Here is a 25,809-nt window from a genome sequence, read left to right on the forward strand (position 1 = left end):
CATTGGGCGCTACACAACTACCAATATGATGCTTCAAAAAGTTCATAAAGAGATTGTTAAACTAATCCATATGAACTGAGCTGATTGGTCCAAACTTTTACAAAAGACAGGATCGCGTTATATAATGAACAGATTGAATCAAATGAATCTGTTTATTTAGTTAATAAGTTACTATTATGATTTTTGCACTGCTTTTCCACGGACCTGTTGGCACTCGCTTGCGGCCCCTCATGAAAACCTGTGATCTAGATTATTATTATAGATGGAGAACAAATATAATCAAGTTTTATAATAGAGTGTAAATGTATTATTTCCCTTTCTGCATATATCTCATGTGCTTTTGTGTCCATTATGATTGGTTAAGCTGGATAAGACGAGCTACTTTGAAGTATCATATTACTGAGATTTAAAAATAGCTTAAAGTTGGCATGAAACTGAGGCCATGACTGATTACTTTTGGTAGTAAGATGCATTTTGAAACTCTAAATACAGGTCTAAACGGGCCGGGGTCTAAAAGGCTCAATATTATTATGTATTATCATCATCAATATAATTTATTATCAATAAATGAGCCTGCAACATATTAAACTGATTCCTCTCGGAGTTTGAAAAGCAAAAACAGCTTAGGGATGGGCAACAGTGAGTGTGTTTACATGCACACCAGTAAGCTGATAACTCACAAATATCAGCTTATTGAAATAATCAGTTTTCTCCGTTTGCATGCAAACCAGTAAACTGACAACGCAAGTAAATCGCGTTTACATGACTTTATTAATAAACCGGGTTATTTCCTTGGAGTGACGTCAAAAATAATAATGTCCGTATCTGACTCGGACTATTCCAAATGTTACGTCAGTTGTGATGCTAAATAATTAAGCGTGCAAAATATTTTGAATTAAAATACCATTTGGCCCATGGAAATCAACTTTATTTTAAAAAAATTATCTGAGAAGTATTTTATACCATTTAGTTTTTATGGATATTATGATATTTTTTTCTAAAACATTAAAAGGATATTGGATGATTTTCAGCAGTGTACTTTGTAAGGCACAAATGGCATTTATGGTGCATATTTAAAGGAACACGTCGACTTTTAAGACTTTAGCTTATTCACCGAATCCCCCAGAGTTAGATCAGTCCACACACACCGTTCTCATCTCTGTGTGTGCCATAACTCTGTGTGACGCACCCACCGCTAGCATAGCTTAGCACAAAGACTGGAGGTAAACGGCTCCAGCTAGCCTACTGCTCAATAAGTGACAGAATAACACCAATATTTTCCTGTTTACATGTTTATAATTACATTGTGTACTAAGACCGGCGGAAAATAAAAAGTTGTGATTTTCTAGATTGATATCTAGATTGAGTCTAGCTAGGAACTATTCTCTCATTCCTGCGTAATAATCAGGGAACTTTGCTGCCGTGCCATGAGTGCAGCGGCTCAGTGATATAACACAGAGCCTGAAAATAGTCTAACTTCCGGCAGCACAACCAAGGTGACAACCTGCTCTCACAGAGAGTGTGCTGGGGACTATTGTCAAGCTCTGCGTAATATCATTGAGCCGCTGCACTCATGGCACGGCAGCAAAGTTCCCTGATTATTACGCTGTGATAATCGCTGTGATGTGACCGTGACAGGTTGTCCCACCCTTGAACTAGTAAACATGTCATAATTGCAAGAGGGATGGTAAGTTATTTTAATTAAAGATTATGGACACATATATAAGAGGGATGGAAAGAGGGATGGAGGGATTTATTTTAAAGATATGGTGACCATGCATAAATCATTTATAATAAATACTGCAATATTTCATTAAAAACTATTTGATTTTCTTGGTGACTTTAATGTAGAATTAAGCAAATATGTGTCTTGTGTCGTGCTAATAAGGGCAATCTTGCATTTGGAGAGAGAGGAGGGTTTGCTGGACCGCCAGTTGATTTCCTGGGTCCAGGTCCAGTACAGCCTCCACCTGAAGCGTTCAACGCCACTGTAAGTTCACCCTTGTATTTGATTCGGTGCTAAATGATTGCTCTTGTATAATCTTGTAGATCTGCAGTGCAATGCCTGCTATCCTTTTTATTTCAGATCATGCCTCCTCCTGGAAATGCTTGTCCTCCCCAACCTCCACAGACAGAAGATCAGCCGGCGCCAAAAGAGACAAAGACGGAACCTCCTAAATCCATGGCGTCAAAGATATCAATGTTCAAGAATATCTCTGCAAAGTAACGTATAGTCTGTATGGCTGGAAAACGAATGGTGGTTCAAGAAAGGAGAGGTTGTTGAAGTAAACTGCCTTGTGCCTTTTTGTTTCAGCACTCCTCGTGGACGCTCATTGGGTGTCATTTCATTTATTGGCGTAAGTATTTATAATGATGTTCATTTTATATTACTATAATATTAATAATGAATAATATGTTGGTGAACATAACCAAATGTGATGCTAAATGGTTTTTGGTCTAACTATGATTTAGATGTGACAGACATGCTACATAAAACACGTTTTGTATTGTATTCAAATTGTTACGTTTTAGTTAAATATCATTGTGCATGATGTTAATAGCCATAATGAAAGCCATGCATTATTTACCCGAAAGTAAAAATTCAGCATTTAAAATAGCTCTTGTGCTGAATTTTATTTAAATGAGTGAGTGAGTTTTTGATGATCAAGCCTTTTAATAGCACTGTTTCTGATTTCCCCTCAGAATAATTGTGGTTTCATTGAACGGGAAGATTTGAAGAAATTCTCTTTCGTTTTCGATGCCTTTTATGGAAACCGATCTCAGTTGGTGCCTGGGGTTAAAGTGCATTTCACAGTAGTGAAAAATCTGGTAAGTGTTTACATATGTGCTACGATCCCAGAATAAGTTTGAAGCGTTTTGTATATTGGAATTGTTCTAGCTTTTTTTACTCTAACGGTTTGTGATCTCAGGGAAAAGAATGTGCGGTTGATGTGAAAGTGGCACCAGGAGGAACAGATGACATTGAGAGTACGGTTTATGAAGGCGTAGTTCTCAAAACCCTTCTTGAGGTGAGTAAAAGTCACAGTACTTTTTAATCAAGAAATGGAAGATGGGACAAGATATCCATCCGTGATATCTAACATCCACTTTCATTTAATGGTAAAAATTATGGATGCTAACGATTAATAAATAATCATTTAATAAAACTTATCAATGGTCGATTAAGCAAGGTCATTAGATTACGTAGGTTTGCGCAAAACATGCAACAGACGCAATGAAAAATGAAGCAAGCAGCACACCGTAGTTACGTATTTCAAGTGTATTAATGACTTCAAGACATGCAATGGATTAGGGTTAACTGTTTAATTTGAAACTTTATTAACCAACGGTCCAAAAAGCCTCCAAACAAGTGATTTTGCTGAACAAAAGAACTACTTGTCGAGATGCCACATCAAAAGTACATAGAATAAATGAGTAATAATCAAGTAATTATATTCTGGTGATATTCCAGCGCTGTTTCAGCTATGCACGCCTGTTCTATGGCGAGTGGTAAATCAAGACTTGTCAATGTGAGCGATCAAAACAGTCCAAGAGCACTCCAGGGGCCTGTACCACGATGGTAGTTTAACAAACTCAGGTTTACAGGATTAGTTTCGAGCTGACAAAACCAAACCAATCTCTTCAGGCTTTGTTGGTCCCATAATGCTGATCATCAGCTTTCTCTGTCAACTCAGGCTTTGATCCTGAGTTCAGGAGTTTAGCTATGACATCAGCAGTGAACAACCAATCACACGCTGTGACATCAGTGGAACTGAGATTCACTTTCCTCTTCTGCAGATTATTACATGATTGAAAAATAGTAAGAATTTAAAAAAATACACAGCAAGAAGAAAATCTGTCTATGAAAGAGGACAACTTAAAGAAAAAATATTTTACGTCAATGCAAGTAAAAGTTATGAAGTTAGTTAAGTTGATATATAGAGAGAATTGAACATTTAAGCTCAGTAAGCTTTTTTAAAATAGTTTTATTTATTGATTTTAAAGCTTATTTGTATGACTTTATGTAGGCTATTTGAGTCCCTATTAATGATTGATTAACAAAAATGATAAATGTGTAATTGATTTAGGGTATAATAATTACCTAAATTAGATCTAAATCATTCAAAATTATTATTATTATAAATAAGCCAATGTTAAAAACCAGACACTTCTTTAAAAACATTTGCTATGTAATGACCTTTAATTTGGAGCAGAAACGGGGAGAGTGACTTAATTGGTGTCACTTTACTCACAGCTGATTGGTCCAATTTCAGTTTGAGATCTCTTATCCAGAACATAACTTGCCCTGGAGCAGGTTAGCCGTGGAGCTTAAGTTACTATGGCGATAAACACAGCCAAAACACTTTAATGGCACCTGAAACCCAGGATTGGCACAAACTAAGCTTAAACATATCTGGCTAGCCTGCTAAACCGGCTTCATGGTATAGGCCCCAGCTGTAAAACAGTGTCTGATTGGTGTCTACACATCGTCTCCACCCACTGAACTGTCAAATGACGCTGGAAAACAGTGCGTCATGATCACGTCACGATCAGATCCTGGAAGTCTATTGTTTTAGCCAAGCGGCATGTCATGTCACTCTGTGATCTACGCATTGCCTTATGTTGTGTTTGGGGTCATTCGAGACCATCTGCTCTAATAAAGATATGTGATCTGGTTTATGTTGTTCTGATTTTGTGTGTGAGTGGTGAGATTTCATAAAAATACTTGGAATACTTTGGTCTGTAACTGAAACAAATATTCTTGTTGTATTCTGCTAGTTTTAGGACCTTTTCAAAAGTGTATAACACAGGTCTATGTGTGTTTTACAATGATTTTACAGATCACATTTTCATGTAAAGCAGTTACTTTTTTCATTTTATGAAGATAGAGCTCTTCTAATATTCTAATACACTTCTAATATTAAATTAAAAAGCACTTGTTAAGTGATTGTCATATTCTCTATATTCTCTATAAAGTCAAGCTTCTAAGCTGTAAAACTACACCTATTTTGTGTGGGTTAAGCATGATAATTTATTAGTGCCCCCTTTTTTGGATTTTAGAGGTTAAAGAATAATCTATAATCAATTAACTAATTATTAATTCATTGAATCAATGATCGATTATGTGAATTTTGTAAATTGACATCCCTAGTAAAGATAGATCTATCTAATTATGTCCCTCCTCAACTTTCAGTTAATGTAGGAAAGAAACTGTGCTTGTTCAAGCTATTTGATATGGGTAATTAGTCTCACTATTCAGTAATAATCCAGTTGTACCTAGAATAGAAATATGAGAGTAAGAGTTAGTGCTGAGCGTTAGGGGAGTTCTGCAGGTGTGTGTGTGTGTGGGTGTGTGTGTCCGTGTTGTAAGGCCGCCCAAATCGTCCCAATGGAGGCTAACGATCGGCAGATGACGGTCGCTGCACGTTCGGTCTTTTCAGCGGGGCAAAGGGATTTTATTCAAACTTCTCTTTATCTGACTCCATTTAATCATAATTTAGAATTTAGGTTAGAATGCCAATTGGTTATTTGGTCATTTATAGTTTAAGCATTTAATTATTCCGTTTAACCCTTTGTTGAAATAATGCCCGTTTGTAACCTGAATAATTCCAGAGCCTGAATAAAGTCAGAATAATTCCAGAACCTGAATAAAGTCAGAATCAATCAAAGTGTAATAATTTATTAACAGTCATGGAAATGTGTAAAGCCAATTACATAATCAATTCAAAGGTAATCCATCAAATACTCTGAAGTAAAGAATTAAATATATACCTGACTTCTGAAAATTACATAATGCTGGCTATCTTTGAGACGTCCAATATTACGGGCTGACCTGTTTAAAGTGTCAAGCCCTGAGCTCTTTGCAACATTCCCTTAAATACCCAGAAACAAATGCACAAACTCTTTCAAATGTAAAGACGAGTTCACAATGGGAATTGCATTAATCAAGTCCTATAGACTTGTATTGATGTAAAGGCCAAATGGCTGAAAGCCACACCCACCAAACTAAGACAAGATATCTCTAAACTCTTAAGACATTGATTATCTTTTGGTAACTTCTGTGGGGATGAGATCTTTGTACCAGTCGAGACATTTCAAACGATATCAAACACATATAATACTCTATCGTGTGGATTGACATTGTAAGTGAGAGATTCTGGGTGTATTTTCAGTGATCTCAGCAGGAGAGAGGGAAGGAATTGGGGGAGAGAGGGTCAACAGAGAAAGATGTAGATTAGCTGAAACTGAGGTGAGACTTGCGTCTCCAGTGGTGTGTGAGGGACAGTTCAGATGTTAATTTCCTTTATTTTCTCAGAGTCCTTGTTCCTCATTTAGATATTTCGGCATCTACTAGTTTTTTCAGCCTTACAGCGTTGAGTGATTAGGGACAAAATGACTTTAACAAATACATTCATCAATGGACATATTCAAGCAATACTCATTTCAGCTGTCATCACCTCATATACACTTTATTGCCAGAATCATTGAATTGAGAATTGATTCTAATCACTTCTATGGTTAAATGAATGTAAGATCAAGAACTAGGCATGCAGACACTTCTACACACATTTGTGAAAGAATGGGTCGCTCTCAGGAGCTCAGTGAATTCATTTGGTACTGTGATAGGTTGCCAGTTGTGTAATAAGCCCATTCATAAATTTTCCTCACTGCTAAATATTCTGCGGTTAACTGTTTGAGGTATTTTAACAAAGTGGAAGCAGTTGGGAACATCAACTCAGCCAGGAAGTGGTGGGCCATGTAAAATCCGAGATACCCCTTTTACACCAAGGCATTGCTGGTGCTAGTTCGGAGCCAGAGCCTAGTTTCAAATCAGTTCTTTGTCTTTCCACACCCAAAGCACCAGCTCCGAACCAGGAAAAGTGGTTCTTAAGTAGCACCAGTTTCAGTCAATCTCATGTCCATCTTGAGTACCTATAGAGTAGTATTGCATCCTTCATATCTCCGAAAAGTCTTTAGTTTTATTATATATTTAAAAGAAATATGGGCTGTACAGAGTCTTTCCGGAAAAAAACAAGCGCCTGGAGGCGCATCGTGTGGGCGGAGCTAAAGAATGACGAGCGCACACAAAGCGGTGACGTCCTCCAGCGTGGAGAAACCCAAGTATGCTATCGATCGGATTCAGCTAATACGTGATCCAGAGGCTGAAATAAATTGAACAGGAGAAACAGCAACAGCAGGACGTCCGTCTCTGTGGTATGTACTGTATTTAGTGGCCTGTCAACATTTGTGTGTGTTTACTCGCAGTTTATGAGGACATGATTCTGTTTATGGACTATTGTATGCGACTAAACCTTAGCAGTAGCAAGCAAAACGGTTTTGCACGTCAGAGTGTAACGTTATATAGAACAGCAATGGAGTAACGTTAACCTTTAGCGTGTCGTTTACTGATGTTTACTCACGCGACGATAGCCAACAGACATTTGAAGCAGTTTTACTCGCCGGCTGCTTCCAAAGCAGGACCGAACCTTTATCGCTGGGACCGCTCCGTCAAAAACACACTTCTTTGGTATGATTTGGTGAAGTCCTGTGACAGCATTGACTGTGGAAATCTGCGATGTTGTGAAGCTTTGCGTCATTTCTGCGTTCAAATCGGTTCAAATGCAGCGCTGCCTTCCGGGAATGCTGTTCTGAAGCGTTGATATCACCCATAGGAATAAAGTGGAGCGCGGCGCGTCATAAGTGTTCACGGACGACTGGATCTGCATCTGAGCGAGTGTTTATGGGCGTACATTTCCTCTCTCGCTCTAGTCACGCGCGCGATCGATTTTGAAACATTGCACCGGTTACAGAACAAAATATTCGGTAGCATATTTTGCCGTCAATGTCTTTGCTGTATCAGTAGTCTATATCTTTATGTTTAACATGAAGTATAGGCCTTTCCTATACATCAATAGCAGCTTCAGGCATAGAAAATGCCACGCAGAAACGCATATGCTTGCGAACATGCTCAGTTTGGCTAACTGAACCTAGTTTACTGTCTGCCACAAGCTGATCTTGTAATAAAGGTCTCATCGAGGAAAATACGTTGCAGTTTTGTATTCATTGCATTTTTTAATTTATAAAAGTTCAATAATTAATTTTATTCTAAAAAATATTAATGATTAATCGATAGTCGATCGTTGGGAGAATTAACGATCGACTATCGACTAATTTATAAGAACATTTTATTGAATACCCATCCCTAGTAGAGATGTGTTCTCTGGATTGACCAATTTTGCTTCTCTATCTAGCAATCCAATAGACGACTTTATAGACGTTTAAAAGTTGCTAGGAGAACGGTACTTGCCTGACTGCGTTGTGCCATGTGTACGTTTGGTGGAGGGGGGATTATAGCGTGGGGTTGTTTTTCAGGGGTTGTGCTTGGCCACTTAGTTCCAGTGAAAGGAACTCTTAATGCTTCAGCATACCAAGACATTTTGGACAATAGAACCGCTTTAGAGCGGAGACTGTGAGCCAGGCCTTCTCGTCCAACATCAGTGCCTGACCTCACAAATGCACTTCTAGAAGAATGGTCAGAAATTCCCATAAACACACTCCTATACCATGTTGAAAGCCTTCCCAGAAGAGTTGAAGCTGTTAGAGCTGCAAACGGTGGGTGAACTCCATATTAAACCCTATGGATTAAGAACGGGATGTCATTAAAGTTCATGTGCATGTAAAAGCAGAATTCCCAAAACTTATGGCATTATAGTAGTGTACAATCTTTTTAACAATGTATTCATTTGTGCTGAACAGAAACGTTTTTCCCCCTCTCGTGCATGTGCGTGGGTGACTGCTGCTGGCCTTGGTGATAAGAAAGGATTGAGAATGTCTGAAGGTTTTAATTCCTTTAACAACATGCACTGGAAGATCATCAAGGCCAGATAGTCATATGTACACAAGATGGTTGTGTGCACACCAGGGTTATAGTTTTAGAAATTTCACTAGTTTAAAATATAATTTCATTTGTGATTTGTTGCATCTGTCCACGATGGCATACACAATACTTAAAGGCATAGTCATCAAAAATCTGTCATTTACTCACCCTCATGTCATTCCAAACCCATTAAGACTTTCGTTCATCTTTGAAACACAGATGAAGATAACATCATGGTAAGCCATGGTCTGTAAGCTTCAGATAATTAGCACTGGAAAATCTATTCATTAACCATTTTCCTCAATGCTGTTTCTTATTTTGATATCAGTTTGATATGGCTTCACTTACCAATCAGGCAACTGCTTCTGCTCTAATGGGCAGATGCACAGTAGTGAGGCATGGGAGATTGATTAAATCCACCATGCAGTGATTTAAAAAAACACGTGGTTTCTGTTCATTTCTCTGTTGGAGACTGATGTAGCTTTAACGCAGTGGTTCTCAAACTTATTTTGGTCACGTCCCCCTTTTAAACCTTAAAGAGGGGGGGGGGGGTGAAATGCTGTTTCATGCATACTGAGCTTTTTACACTGTTAAAGACTTGGATTCCCATCCTAAACATAGACAAAGTTTCGAAAACTAATGTTGGACGTTTGATGGAGTATTTCTGTGTTAAAAATACTCCTTCCGGTTTCTCACAAGTTTCGGAGAGTTTTTTTCGAGTATGGCTCTTCTCCTGGTAGGGTGCGCGCGCGTGACTAGAGCGAAAGAGGAAATGCACGCCCATAAACACTCTCAGCAGCAGATCCAGTCGTCCGTGAACACTTATGTCGGTTATAGTCCGCGCCGCGCTCCACTTCATTCCTCCACTTTGATATTAAGCGACTTCAACGCTTCAGCACAGCATTCCGGGAAGGCAGCGCTGCATTTGAACCGATTTGAACGCAAAAATGCTTCAGTCGCATCGCAAAGTGGATCTCCATACTCCAAGAAGTGTGTTTTTGACGGAGCGGTCCCAGCGATAAAGGTTCGGTCCTGCTTTGGAAGCAGCCGTTGAGTAAAACTGCTTCAAATGTCTGTGCTGTTGGCTACCGTCGCGTGAGTAAACATCAGTAAACGACACGATCGCGTGCTTCGTCATTCAAATGCGCTAACGGACTTCATTGCTGTTCTCTGTATAACGTTACACTCTGACGTGCAAAACCGTTTTGCTTGCTACTGCTAAGGTTTGGTCGCATACAATAGTCCATAAACCAAATCATCTCCTCATAAACTGCGAGTAAAGACACACAAATGTTGACAGGCCACTAAATACAGTACATACCACAGAGACGGACGTCCTGCTGTTGCTGTTTCTATTTCAGCCTCCGAATTAGATTCTGGATCATATCTATTAGCTGAGATCGATAGCAAGGGTTTCTCCACGCTTGAGGACGTCACCGCTTTGTGTGCGCTCGTCATTCTTTAGCTCCGCCCACACGATACGCCTCCAGGCACTCGTTTTTTTCCGGAAAGACTCAGTACAGCCCATATTTCTTTACAAATATAATAAAACTAAAGACTTTTCGGAGATATGAAGGATGCAATACTACTCTATAGGTACTCAAGAGATTGGCATGAGATTGACTGAAACTGAGTGTTTCACCCCCCTTTAAAAAAGTATGTTGCCCCCCCCAAGCCCCATCCCGTGTTCGACTACCAAATAATTTGACAAAAAATTATACAAGCAAAGATTTTTTTTCGATTAAAGAACCTGCAATAAAAAAAAATAAACACCTGCAGTAGTTTCACTTTGAAATGCTGTTAAAACATTGACAAATATAACATTAAGAGGGAACAATAGATCAGAACAAAACTTTTAATTTATGTAAACAAGTTTAAAGGGTTACTTCAGCGATTAGCATATGGCTTTGTATCAGTAAAAACCCTGGAGTATATTTGAATGATCGTGCTCCCCCCTCTCATATCTCCCTGAGACGAGAGATTTCTGCATTTTATTTCTGTAAAAATTACTCTGGTGACGCAAATATCGTCGATTTGCGTCATCTGTAAAATGTTTGGCCAGTAATCTGGTATTAATACCATTACAATTTCACAGTTCTTGGTTACAGTTTCAGTGCCACAGCAAAATCTGTTGGAACTATTTTGTTGTTTTGTTTAACTAATTATATTAATTAAATGAGTTTTGTTTATTATTTATGATTATAATCTTTATAAGTAAATTTTACAAATAAACGTTTAAATGTTTATATGGCTACATGCTGTTTAAAAGTAAAGATCAAGTGGAAAATAAGCAATGTTCTAGGCACACATAATAATAATAATTATTATTAATAGTTGTAGTATTAATATTAGGGCCGGGACTTTAACGCGTTAATTAAGATTAATTAATTACGTGACTTTAACGCGTTAATTAATTACGCCAAAAAAAAAAAACTCAAATAATGAGTTTCGACGGACCGATTATACTGGAACACCAACTAGCGCTCCGGAGTCACGACAACAACAAACCATGAGTGAACATGAACGAAGAAGCTGATGAGATCGCTTTGCTTGGCCCCGTGGATGGGAAATTTTGTTTTAAAAAACGAAAGGATGGAAGCGTCGTCAAGAGCATGGTTGTGTGCAAGCTATACAACAAGGAATTTGCGTATCACCGCAGCACATCGAGCCTCAAATATCACAAATATGCTTTTGCTAAACTTAATGGCAAATATTGCGCTGGTCTGCTGGACTGAAATAAATAAACAATATTTTGTTGATTAAGCTTATGTATTCAGTCATTATTCAGTGGTATGCTAAAAATACATGTGAAAAATTACTTCTCATTGTTCTCAGGTCAAATATTTATGCAATTAAAATGCGATTAATTTCGATTAATTAATTACAAAGCCTCTAATTAATTAGATTAATTTTTTTAATCGAGTCCCGGCCCTAATTAATATTATTATTACTTTGTGACGTAGCTAAATCTACTGTACAACAGTAATGTATTTGTCAATTTAAACCGAGCCTTTTGAGTTTGTGTGTTTGATATTATGACGATAGTTTTTCAAATGAAACGGTCAATGTTCATAAAGTGACTGGAGCTGAAGTTTGTGTTCGTCCTCATATAGTGACGGCAGAAGCTAAAAAGACAGGACGTGTCATGAGTGTCACAAAAATAAAACAGTGCGTCTGTGCCATTCATTCACACAGAGTCGCAGAACATGCAGGATTATTATTTAAATGGTGTTTTGTAGAAGCGACTAAAAGCAGCTGCCTATTAGTGGTTACTGAATATACTCTGAGTCGGTACTACAGAAAAAGTAGATTTGGTACTAAGGCAGAACGGCAACCGCTATGCACACAGAATGCGGATGAAACGGATGTTTTCTGTTCTTCTGTGCTGATCTCCCCCACCCCTCCTACAGTACCTGTGCGAACCACTGCTTTAATAAGTCATGGTAACGATGTCCTGTTGTAAACAATTGAACTAAGTGAAGCATTTAAAATCTTTCTTTATGTATTTTATTAGGGCAATGCCAAGGAGGTTAATCCTGGCTGCATCAGGACTATTATCGCTACGGATCCCATTAAACTGCCCTTTGGCCAAATGGACACCAATGTAACTCTGCTGCTGTATGATCGTGTGGAGTTCCAGTTGGTGACGAATGTGATTACCAGGGAACAAAGAGCCACAAACATCAAACCAAAAACACCAGACACTTTTCAACTCACCAAAGAAATCAGGGAGATGGTAAGTATCCCATCATATCCCTCTGACCTTTTTTCTGGGTTTGTCTGTGAAAGTGTAGGACTGTTGAATTCTATCCTCCAGTGCACTTCTAACTGCTCATTCATTTTATTTTATCCAGACAAATCTGTGTTGAACAAAATGAGGATATGACTCTGAAAAATGTTCTCCTTTAACTCCTTATCCTGCAGCGCATCGTTGGTGTATCATTAGAAAGATTAAAGCCTCCAGCTTTGATATTTGACCACTGTTCATGAAACAAGACGCTAATAAACACACGATTAAGATAGTATATGGTTTGTGTGTGATTTTAATGTGATTTGGGGTATTTTTATATCAATAAAGGATGTAAATTATAAATGCTAAGCAGGTGTAGCGCTAGGCTGCTTATAAAACATATATTTTAACAACATTATATGACTAAAATCCACATTAAATCACAACCGGATGTTCTTACAAACACTCAATGGTGGTTTAAAGTTATTCATTTTCTGTATATGCCTAACAGGTTGGAAGGCCACATGTAAATATGGCATTTATTATAATACATTAAAGGTGAACTATGTAGTATTTTTGCAGTAAAATATCCAACAACCACTAGGCCGGTGTTATATATTTTGTTCAGTTGAGTACCTACAATATCCCAGATGTTTCCAACTAATTGTAAATTGTGAGAAAATTGCTATTTTAACTAAGGACAGGGACGTTTCAGCATTGCGTTTGAGGAGTCGCCAGTCAATTGCGTCATATCTGCGTTACCCTCGGTTTCGGCTTTTATTTGGCAGGAGCGCTTTACTCTTAGCAGTGTGAACAAGTGAACGCACGGAGTAAAGTCATAACATCGTTTTAAACACACTTAAATGTATCTAATATGATAAACAGAGCTGCATTACCTCAAAATCATAACCGGAAGAGCGGATCTGTGCAGGCGCCCGGCGACTGTCTCCCGTCCCTTTATAATAAAAGTCCCGGTATTCGCGAGGCGGGTATTTGTTTAACAATTGCTCCAGCAGCTGTGCTCAGGTCCATAACACTCGGTCCTGCTCTGCTTTAGACTACAGTAACATTAATAACCGCATGCATGAACGTGATTTCTGCCCGAGTCCTATTTTTCACCGGCTGTGATGAGAAGACCACATCTCCCAAGATGCTGCGCTCACACTTTGCGTCATCAAACTACGATTTGTTTTGAATAGGCGCCCTCCAGTGGACGAAAGCTGCATAGTGCACCTTTAATTAAACTTACATTTAAAAGTAAATTTTTTGAAGCCTAATTGAAATTGATAGATTTCAATTATATTGTAATGTTGAATGTCTATTATTGTTTTAAAAAAAACAAACACGTTTCATAGGGACATCAGTAGCAGTTTTAGTATCAGTGATACTAACCTTTATTCATAAAAAATGCCATTACAACAAATATTTAAAAAAAAAAGAGTGTCTTTTAAGTTGTTTCTGCATTCATTTGTAGAGTAAATGTGATGTTGTTTATGCCCCACATGCCAAAAATGGGGGTGTGGGAGAAGAGGTTAAATGCCCTCAAAGGTTTTAGAGGCATATGTTTGGACCAGAGTTACATTGACTCTTTTAAATGAAAGTAGTGAGTGTGTCTGTTAATAGTATGATTAAGGCAGTTTTACTTGGCAATGATACTTGAGAAAAAAAATTGAAAACTGAAGTTAACTTGAGAGCAAGAGGAAATGAGTTGACCCATATCATTAAATATATATGAAGCATTGAGTGAACAGTGTGTATATAATAGAAAAATTATTAATTGTATATTATAAAATACAAACCCGGGACACTGTACAAATTGTGAATAAAAAAGGAATGCATTAATTTATAAATCTCAAACTTATTTTATTCACATGTGACATGTCCACACAGAAGGCACTCTTGCAATTTTTCAGGATCAACAACGCAATGTTAAAGGGCTTCAAATGTCCACAAAAAATAATATCTATTCTAACCTTTTGACCAGTAGTGTACACCATGTCCTAATTAAGCTCAGTCCCGGAACATGCCCAGTGTGAACAAAAGCTGTAATCAATGCCGTAAGTGTTGTGTCGTAGTGATGATATGACGCTGAATATTCCCAAAATGTAATCCGCTAAGATCTGCTATGTTCGCCAAGTTGTGGAACTGTATGCGATTCGATTTATGTTCGAATCAGAAAAAAAAGCACAAGTGTGGTTTCTCGAGAGATATCACAGATCATAAGCAAACTTAAGACGCCGCATTGATGTCACGTGTCTTCACAGCATCTTTACAGGATGTGTGTGAATGCACACACAGATCCCAAAAAATCACTGGCAGTGTGAACCAAAATCAGATTATTCCGGGATCGGCTAAAAATGGACACCCACAAGCTTAACTTAATACTGAAAATAATAAACACCATTATTAATAATTGAGTCCCAGTAATAATTCATAATACATGAGGATCAAATTACCATATTATAATTGTTTATAAAGGATCATGTAATAAATACGACAAAAAAAATAAAAAAACATAAATAAATGCAACCTTGGACTACTTTCAAAAACATTAAAAAAGCATTGGTATATTCCAATATATTATATATTGCTGGTTTTGACCAGCAGTGTAAGTTTCGTCCTGACCCTTTATGCTAGATATGAATGAATTGTTGAGATGTGTGATTTTTACTTTGTCGCTTCGCATTTTAGCCTAGCAGATAATGGGCAAAAATATGAAATAATGCATGTTTACATTGAAGCAGAGACCCAAGCCATTATCTAGAGACCACAGTGTTAAAGAGATGTTGCGTTCAGCTTGGTTTAACACCTAAAACACTTATGTTTTGTACAGACAAACTATTAAAACAAATTTCTGAAAACATAATATATTTATTATTTATATTTTTTCACAGGGTGTGGTCATGAACAAGATCGATGGAAACCTGACCATCATGACAGAGAAACATAATAACCTGCCGGCTTCTGCTGCTGACCATTTATCAGATGATGAGCTGAATGTCATGGATGAAGTGGAGCTCACTATTTTGAATGTGAGGAAATTTATTAGGCTCTTTTTTTTTCACCAGTACACACTGTATCTTTGGCTTTTTTGTTGATAGTTCTCAGAGCTTCATAACATACAAATCCTGTGTGTTGAAGGTGAATGACACAAAGAAGGCCATCCGACTCAAAAAGCTGCCCGAGGGCTCTGTGACCTTTAATCAGCAAGCAAAAGGCAATGACGACAAGGTATTTAGACAGAAAAAAAGTTCACTCATAGTTGTCCTGTTGTAGATAACTTTAGGAAATTGTGCTCATTAACTTCTACTTTCTTCTAAATCACATTCACGTTTACATTTGCAGTGGAAGCCTGTGACCATGTCGGCTGGTTCTCAAGAGTCAGGGGTCGATGTAAGCAGTGAGAAGTATGAGGGGACGATCAGAATCGCCCCAAAGAAAAGCCCAACCAAAGAAAAGGAGGTAGGCCTTCACAATCTACCAACCTGAACATAAGGAACTGAAAAAGTATTTCAGTAAATGTATATAAACTTGTGCTGGATAAGGAATAATGTAAGACCGTAAATATAATAATAATAATAATAATAATAGATTTTATTTATAATGCACTTTTCATTCCGAAGAATCTCAAAGTGCAACAAAGGGGGGGGGGATAACAAAAAAAATGAATAACAAGTAAAAATATAGAATACTACAAACAATCAACCAACACAGAAAACAGAACAGAAACAGAGCTGATGGTGAACAGAAACAGAGCTGATGGTGGACAGAAACAGAGCTGATGGTGAACAGAAACAGAGCTGATGGTGAACAGAAACAGAGCTGATGGTGGACAGAAAACAGCTGATGGTGGAAGTATATATATTATATATAGTATATTATATATATACTGGGATGCGCTGATTCCAGTATCGGTATCAGGCCTGATACTACTCTGCTGTACTTGTACTCATACTTCATTAATATGCTCTGATACTACACAGAGTGTGTACAGTAACAGTGTTATAATAGATATAATAGAGCGTAACTGACGCGGATTCAGAGAAGCGCAAGGTGAAGGTGCGTGCGTTAGCATTAGCAAACCCGGCTTCCCAGACGATTATTCACGAACAATTATTCTGTTCCTGCGGTACACAGAGCTGAAGTGTGGACTCATTTTGGCTTCAGCTATAAAGAAGCCACTAAGGAACTTGACAGGAGTCATTTTAAATCATTCAGGCCAAGTTAAAATCCAATACTCGGGAAATGCATTGAATCTGAGTGCTCGCTTAACATCCCGACGACATCCGTTTCGACAGAAATATGTACTGCACGTTTTTCTATCAGTAACAAAATAAACACACTCCAAAACTGACAGCGGTGGCAGCAGACCGAAATCATCTGATCATAGTGATGGATACACCAGCTCTGCAGTTCAGTACTTGAAATGGAATACAATAGACTCCTTTAAAGAAGACAGCTTTACAGTATTTAATATAAAACGAACACTCATTCAGTCAGGAATGGACTGCGCTTACTGTTGTTAAATAGAAAAACTGCTATACTGTGAACCTTTAAAACATATCCACATAAAGTGTATGATCCTGCAGTCACTTTACTATTTCCCTTTACTTGGATTGCACACCATGGTGATTAGTGATTATAAATGATACTGTATTAATTAAATAAAATAGTTACTTGTGTTCTTTATTTTTTAATGAGATCTTTCTTAAAATAAAACACAACAAAGAAATATTGCAATATACAGCATAACAATTTATCGGATAGTAACCCCTGTATCATATGTTTTGTATTGTGACATGGAAATTATTTTATCTTCAAACTAATTAGGATTCAGAGAAGTATTGAAAGGTTTAACAATTGTTTCTTTCTTGCGAGAAAGTTTAGTTTATTTAGTTTAGTTTATTTATTTATTTAACAGGGACCATACACAACCCAAATGTTGTGCCAGAGTTAGCTAAAATAGCTAATTTGCATCTGCGGTCCCTGGGCAGGATGATGTTCAATACAATTACAGAATTCAATTACAATCCAAGAAAGAAAGAAGAAGGGAAAAAAAAAAAAAAATAATAAAAATAAATAAATAAATAAATAAATAAAATAAAAAATAATAATAATAATATCAGAATATTAGAAATATTGAATCAGATAGAAATTCATAAAAAAAAAAAAAAGAAAAAAAAAAAAAAAAAATATATATATATATATATATATATATATATATATATATATATATATATATATATATATATATACATATATACATAATACATATACATATACATACATATACACATATATACACACACATATACATACACATACATACATCTATACACATACATACATATATATACATATACATATATACATACATAAATACACATATACATACATACATATATGCAATAATTAAAATAATTAATGATCACATAACTGATTTTTCTTACACCATAATTTAAGTTCCGTTTTAAAAATACTAAATGATGTATAATCTCTAATATGAACCGGCAATGAATTCCATCTTTCTGCTGCTCTATATGAGAATGCAGATTGTCCAAATACAGTTTTTTTGAATTTTACTGAACAATCGCCTCTAGTAGATGCCCTGGTTTCCCTAGAGTTGTCTTTACAGAAAGTAATACACTGTTTAAGAGGTGGTGGAGCAAGATCATGAATTAACTTGTACATCAAACACATATCTGCAAAGAATAAAAAACTATCAAACGTCAATAATTTATAATTTCTGATGATAATGCAGTGATGATAACTCCTTGATTTTTTGTCTAAAACTTTGACAGTTTGCTTATAGAAATTATATAATGGCTTCAATGTTGTTACATTTGCTTGAGACCAGCTTGTAGCACAATACGACAAATGTGGGAAAATCATTGTATGCATAAAAAGCTTCGCCGCAGCCACAGGTAACTGATGTCTAATATTCCGGAAAACCATTAAGCTTGCTCTAACACATCTAGAAACCTTTTTCACATGTTTCTTGAAATTTAAATTTGAATCTATAATCACACCCAGGTATTTAAAATACTCTACAATATTTATTGCTTCACCTTTAATTAAAATATCTGGATGATGCTTATCATTTCTTTTAATAGAGAAATACATTGCCACTGTTTTACTCACATTAAGAGTAAGACATGAGTAGTTTAACCAATCTGAGATTTTATCCAGTGCAGCAGTCAGTTTGATAGCAGCTTGCTCTTTTGTTTTAGCATGGGTATAAATTACTGTATCATCTGCATACATCTGAAATTGGACCTCTGGACACACAGTGGGTAGATCATTAATATATAAACTAAATAAAACTGGTCCAAGAATAGATCCCTGTGGGACTCCAATAGTGCAGTCAAAAAACGATGAGCATATATCATTAATTCTTGTACATTGTTTCCTTGTGTTTAGATATGATTCCATCCATGTTAATGTATTAATAGAAAAATTAAACTTTGACAATTTAGATAAAAGTACATTGTGATTTACAGTGTCAAAAGCCTTCTTAAAATCTAGGAAGACAGCACCAACAACACCTCCTCCATCAAGACTGGATTTAATTTGTTCAACAAAGTAACAGTTTGCCGTCTCTGTGGAATGACGTGCCCTAAATCCAAACTGCATTGGATGTAGAGGAAAAGAACCAAGATTTAAAAACTCTATTAATTGGCTACAAATTACCTTTTCAATTACTTTGGAAATTACTGGTAGAATACTAATAGGTCTGTAATTGGTTACATTAGTAGGATCACCATTCTTTAAAATCGGTGTTATTACTGCTGACTTCCAAGCATTCGGGAAATAACATTGCTTTATTGACAAATTAACCAGATGAGTGATGGGTGTACTAAGAACATGTGTATACTTTTTAACAAACGTAGAATCACAATCAAAGACATCTTTAGCCCTAGAACTCTTAAGTTGACCCAAAATGTGTATTATATTAGACTCGGATACTTCAGAAATATTAAAAATAGGAGCATTATAGTTTAATGGCACAATGTCCTTATTTCTTGCGCTAAACCCTTGTGCTAAATTTTGAACTGAATCTATAAAAAAATTATTGAATACACTAGCAATTTGATGCTTGTCTTGAATTAAATTTCCCTGAACTTGTAATTGAATATCTTTATTTCCTTTGTTACTATTTTTCTTTTGTATTCTATTCATATTTGCCCAAACTTGTCTACTATTGCCCTTTGCATCATTTATAATTTCAATAAAGAATTTAGCTTTTGCTTTTCTCAATTCCTTTACAACTTTATTACGTAGGCACTGAAATGTTCTTCTGTCATGAGCCAACCCAGATTTGAGTGCTGTTTTCAAGGCATGGTCTCTCTGTTTCATTAACTTCCATAGCTGTTCATTAAGCCAAGGTAAATTCTGTTTCTTTCTAGTAAATTTAACATTCTTACTGAATTCACCTTTGACCTTATTAATTGTGGCCATTAAACATTCAGAAGCATCATCTACATTATCTGTGTACAGAATCTCATTCCAGTTTAATTTTTTTAATTTCTCTTCAAATTCATTTAGCAATCTTTTTGGTATAATATTTAGCACATTTCCTTTCTCTTGTTGATATTCTAACCTACGTTTTGTTAATTTTCTTACTACTAATATAAGGTTATGATCGGATAACCCTGTTAATAAATTCATTGACTTAGTTATTCTTTCTGGTTTGTTACTAAATATTAAATCTATTTGAGTTTTAGATGATGAAGTAACTCTGGTTTGGCCCTGAATTAACTGTGCAAGATCAAGCTGACTTACTATCTCCTGAAGCTTTTTTCTATGTAATTTGTCTATCCAATTTACATTAAAATCCCCAAACAGAATTAGTTCCTTACTTTTATCAAACCCTTTTAAAACTTTTCTTAAATTATCATAAAATATACTACTTGATGATGGAGGTCTGTAAACACCAACAACAGTAAATGCCATGCATGGGGATAAAACAATTGTTACAGCAATGCATTCTATATCTACTAAAGTGTTAAATTCAATTTCCTTACATTTTATGCAGTCCTTCACATATATTAGGAGTCCACCACCTTTCCCAACTTTTCGATCCTTTCTGAAGACTTTATATCCCGGGACCAAGTATGCAGTATTCGGCGATGATTCTGTCAACCACGTTTCAGACAAGCAAAGCAAATCGAAATTCGAGTTTGTAAGTAACTGTTCCAATTGTTCAGTTTTTGAAGCAACGCTTCTGATATTTAAATGTCCCATTAGTAATCCTTTAGGCTTGGAGCGTGGATCCCATAGAACTTTTGAATGATTCATTGTTTTAAACAGATGTAAGCTCTCCTTGATCTCATTTTGAGCACGCACTTTAAAAGTACCGATACCTTGCCGTCTGCAAACTCCAGCAGGGTGTAATTCATCACGGTCAAAATTAGGTCCAGGGTTTTGATGAATATCGCTCGCCAACAAAAGAGTGATAGCTAAATAGCTTATTGTCCTTCGGAAGAGTTGAGATGGCTTTCTTCTTTCAATTGAGCGCAATTGCTTCGTTGGTAAAGCCGCTTTCCCGTTATTTAATATCACGGAAAAAGAAGTGAGCTGACTACTTGAGTCAAAAATAGTAACAACAGCTTGCTTGTTTTGTCGCCGCTGATATATGTTTGTCGGCCAACAGCAGCGCAATGATAAAATCAAGAGGAGAACAATATAAACTACAACAAAGCACTTCTGTGTCCAGTCAGCAGTAGATTGACTTTGTTTAAGTTTAAGATCAAATTTAACTTTAAAATCAGGTTTATCACCAATTTTTGGTTTAGAATCGGAATCGTTTGCACCTGCAACTCCTGCCCTGCTGTCAGCGTGCACCACGCGTTCCGCCATCTTCCTGGTTTGTGTGAGTTGTGTGGTTGTGTGAGTTGAAAGGCATTCATCACTCTGAACGTTCAGAGAGAGAAGGTCTCCTTCCCTCTGTGTCTGAAAGTTTTATACCCCCACCCTCGCGCGCACAAGCTGCCGCACTCAACTTCCTCTTTATTCTCATTTGCAGCTTCCACACAGAGGGTTCACAAAGGTCACGTATCAAAAACACATAAACATAGAATGACACATTCCTTAAACGTGCAGTATGCAACTTTTGGCCACTAGGGGTCACTCATTCAAAATAATAACAACTGACGTACTTTGATGACGTCGGGAAAGTGCGTGGGCTCATGGGAGTTGTTGTCATTATTGCCACTGTCAACCAGCGAATCTGGCATCTCCAGCAGAAAACATGTTCACTGACAAGGTAATTGATTGTTATATTACATCTCTATTATTGTTAAGTTTAGTTACGGCTTTTCACTTTATGTAATGTCAATCTAATGAAATAGCAGCAAGCTACCGTTACTTAACAAACTTATCAGTAACGTTAGATAATGTGCGAGACAGAATGTTGTGCGGGCGGTCGCTATGTCAACATACCTATACGTTGGTAGGCTATGTTGACATATTAACCGCGCATCATAATTTGAGTTACTCAAATTATAGATATATTGACATGGCATCCGCGATTGTCGAACATTCTGTATATCAACTGTTCAATAAGGAAATAAATTTCAATTTAGTTTATCATTACCAACATAAAACAGTAAATGAGAGAACCAGCACCAGCAATACGTTGTTCATTGGAACACGCGCTGTGTCGCTCCCCACGTTCATCAATCATTCTAATAAACATTTATTTTGGAACTCAGAGATATATGAATAAGTAGATCATTATTAAATCAATATTATATGTAGCTAGTATTAACATATGATAAAAGTGACGGTCACCTTATATTAATTGACCAAGATAGTGGCATATTACCATATGAAGCTAACGTTACTTTCTCCAGCTACATATAAAACCAATAATAGCTAGTCCATCTGCGTTTTACACATGACATCATCGTGTCACCAAATATACGGATAGAAATATACTTTTGAATCAGTTTTAAAAAAAAAAGCTGTTTCAGTCTCCAAAAACACAGAATCCGCCTGTTTGAAAAGCCGATACAATACAAAATGTATACGTATTCAGCTAAACGCGTCTCAATGTGGTCAAGATCGCTATGCAATATGCAAACATACAGCATGTTATGATTATATGATTATTATGTTAGCTGAATGGTTACTTAAATGACCTGTTTATTAAAACGCAAGCGAGATCAGCATCTCTCTGCAGTCCGAGCTTGTCACGAAGATTTCGCCATTTTTTAAAGGCTTCTCCAAGGTTTACACTTCTCTTGCTTCTTCTACTGTCCCAAAATCTTCTCGGGTCATTTTTTTCACCCTTACGTTTGCGCTTTGTTGAGCCGGCAAAACGTACAGGCAAAGAGTAGTCATGATCCATTATCATACAGACTTTTTTATACGGGGGTTCCCCTTATACTGTCTGTCAGTGTTCCTCTTTGAGTTTGGCGGTTCCGCCCATAGATATCTATGGTTCCGCCGAGTTCCGCAGGAAGCAAGACGCAAAAGTGGATATGACGTGAAAGACTGGCGACATAACGGAAATAAAGACACGGTCCGTGTCTTCGAATTAAAATATTAATTTCTCTGGATTTAGAAGTTAATTGGAACTGTCGGGATAATGTAAACACACAACTTTAAAAAATATATAACATAGATATAGTGATCTTTTATATTTTTAATGCTGAAACATTACATATTGTGCCTTTAAAGGGTGAGTTCACTCAAAAATTAAATGTCATTAATGACTCGGGCTAATGTCATTCCACACCCGTAAGACCTCCGTTCATCTTCAGAACACAGTTTAAGATATTTTAGATTTAGTCTGAGAGCGTATCTATTAAGTGTATGCACACATTACTGTCCATGTCCAGAAAGGGAATAAAAACATCATCAAAGTAGTCCATATGAGACATCAGTTAGTTAATTAGAATCTCTTAAAACATCGAAAATACATTTTGGTCCAAAAATAACAAAAAAAGTTAATTTAATTATAACTAAATGTTTCTTATTGATAATACTGTAAACTGTATAGGTAGCTATGGACGGGTACCGAAACACTAGCCTGGTTCCACCAGAAATTACATCAAATTTGTACTGAGAGTCTGGCCAATCTCCATTGATAAGCGTTAACTTCCTTGATGAAGTTTAAAACTATTGGATCTGCCCAGAGACACTCTGGATCTGCCATACCGATCGCTAATGTTTGGTCGTGACGTTTGTCATCTCAATCTAGCGTTATCATTCTCAGCCACTCCCTCTGTTCACTGATTGGACATTGAGGGGATTGAGGGGAAGTATGTAGGAGGGCGGAGCCAGGATACCGAAACGCTGTATTAAATGAGCCCCAGTGAAAATTATAAAAGACTGCAGTATCGATAAGCTCTGACATTCGGTTCTGCTGTCACTACTGGAGAAAGGAAGTAAATGCACTTACTATTTTTTATTATTGCTATATAAACGTTCGCAAATTCTATATCGACAGCAGTTTCTAAGTGCAGAGAGACATTTTTGCGGTTCAGAGAGAGAGGGAGAGATCTTGTACGGAGCTGCAGTGCGAAAAACACGACAGTCCCTGTTTAATAAGTGACGATGGCCAATAAAAGTTTAGTCTTTAGGCCTGTGATTTATTAATCACATTTTGTTTCAATTTTGATTGCTAAGATTTATAAAAAGCAGATATAAGGTGAAGCTATTAAAATTTATTAAAATGCAGTTTTTACTGTTGCTACATTTTGGGATGGGTTTGATAATAAATAGAGCTATTACAATGGTGGTAAGAACTTCAGTGGTATCAAAAACCTTATTTGAGGCAAAAATAACTATATCATGATTTGTGATGTATATCGTTATCGTGAAATAAAATTCCTGATATCATGATGCAAGTTTTTGGCCAATATCACCCACGCCTATTTGATTCAATTCAATATAGATTGATTATGGCCTTTCACAGGTACAGTATATGGCATTCATCAATGGAAACTACAGAGACTTAGACTGACGTGGTCATACTTCTAGTCAGAATATGAGTCTGAAACTGCTCCATTGGGCTGTGATTATGAGGCGCGTTTAACCGAACCAGGAAAGACCTCAATTGGACAGACCTACAACCAATCAGAGCAACGAAGCGACGCACTGTCAAATGTCATCAGAGCTTAACTGCACTGTGTTGCCAAGTCCGCGTTTTTTTCCGCGGGTTGTTTTCTATATCCGCGGGTTGAAGCGACTATTATGTGACGTATAGACCCATGAGTGCGAATTTTAGCCGGCAACCTTGCCAAAATAACACACATTTTACCCTCCAAACGCCATTTTTTCTTGTCAACCCTGTGCACGCGTGCTGGAATCAGGCTGAAATACACGATCTTTGCCGGTGGTGTGAAAAAATAAAATAATTTAATGATACACAGAGTACTTACCCAACATGATCATCATTTCTGAGAGAAATTGTGAAGGTGAATGCAGATACAAACTCTCCGTTTAGGATTCGAACAAATATAATCCAAGCTCCTTTGATGACGTGATTACGTTACTGTTGATCATCTGTCCATCATCGTCTAATGGCCGCCCTGATGATTTCATTGGTCTGAACAGTTTCTGTTCGGGGATAATTACTCCTCTATGGAGCGATGCCAGACTGAACCGCCCGACCTAAAAATGTTGTGGGCGGGGCTAAGTTCGTTTGGCATCCAGGCTAACACAGACTGAAAGATTGATTCTTCGTATTAAAGAACTGATATCAGTTTCTCAATATGAGGATCAATTAAAATCAATAAATCTATATATATTTTTACCCGTACCTACTACCTTGGGGCGGCAGTGACTCAGTGGTTCATGTAGGTTGTCTACAAACCGAAAGGTTGGTGGTTCGATCCCCGGTTCCACCTGACCAAGTGTCGAAGTGTCCATGAGCAAGACATCAAACCCCAGCTGCTCCCGACGAGCTGGATGGCGTCTTACATGGCTGACATCGCCGTCGGTGTATGAATGGGTGAATGTGAGGCAAAATGTAAAGCGCTTTGGATGGCCATAGGGTCTGTTAAAAGCGCTATATTAATGCAGTCCATTTACCATTTACCTTTTGTACGTATATGTTTTGTTTTTTTATTATTTGAAAACATTTAATCTGACTCCCTAGACTCTTCCAAGGCCTTACTGACCTTGGCTACAGAAAGGAGTGTTACTCCCTAGTTCTTTCTCACAGCATTTGGTTACAGAAAGCAGATTAGAC

At 37.0% G+C, this 25,809-nt stretch overlaps 1 protein-coding gene across 1 annotated transcript in view; it reads left to right on the forward strand.

The window, feature by feature from the left end:
* Window positions 1–25,809, forward strand: part of si:dkeyp-121d4.3 (uncharacterized) — a 40,813-nt gene that overhangs the window by 1,429 nt on the left and 13,575 nt on the right. The window contains exons 2-10 of the mRNA XM_067422597.1: window positions 1,889–1,990; window positions 2,087–2,223; window positions 2,315–2,357; window positions 2,704–2,829; window positions 2,931–3,029; window positions 12,393–12,614; window positions 15,503–15,640; window positions 15,750–15,839; window positions 15,954–16,070. Of these exons, the coding sequence (XP_067278698.1) occupies window positions 1,889–1,990; window positions 2,087–2,223; window positions 2,315–2,357; window positions 2,704–2,829; window positions 2,931–3,029; window positions 12,393–12,614; window positions 15,503–15,640; window positions 15,750–15,839; window positions 15,954–16,070 (1,074 nt within the window). The remainder of the gene's footprint in view (window positions 1–1,888; window positions 1,991–2,086; window positions 2,224–2,314; window positions 2,358–2,703; window positions 2,830–2,930; window positions 3,030–12,392; window positions 12,615–15,502; window positions 15,641–15,749; window positions 15,840–15,953; window positions 16,071–25,809) is intronic.

Source organism: Pseudorasbora parva, chromosome 17, assembly GCF_024679245.1.
Source record: "Pseudorasbora parva isolate DD20220531a chromosome 17, ASM2467924v1, whole genome shotgun sequence".
In the NCBI taxonomy this organism is placed as follows: domain Eukaryota; kingdom Metazoa; phylum Chordata; class Actinopteri; order Cypriniformes; family Gobionidae; genus Pseudorasbora; species Pseudorasbora parva.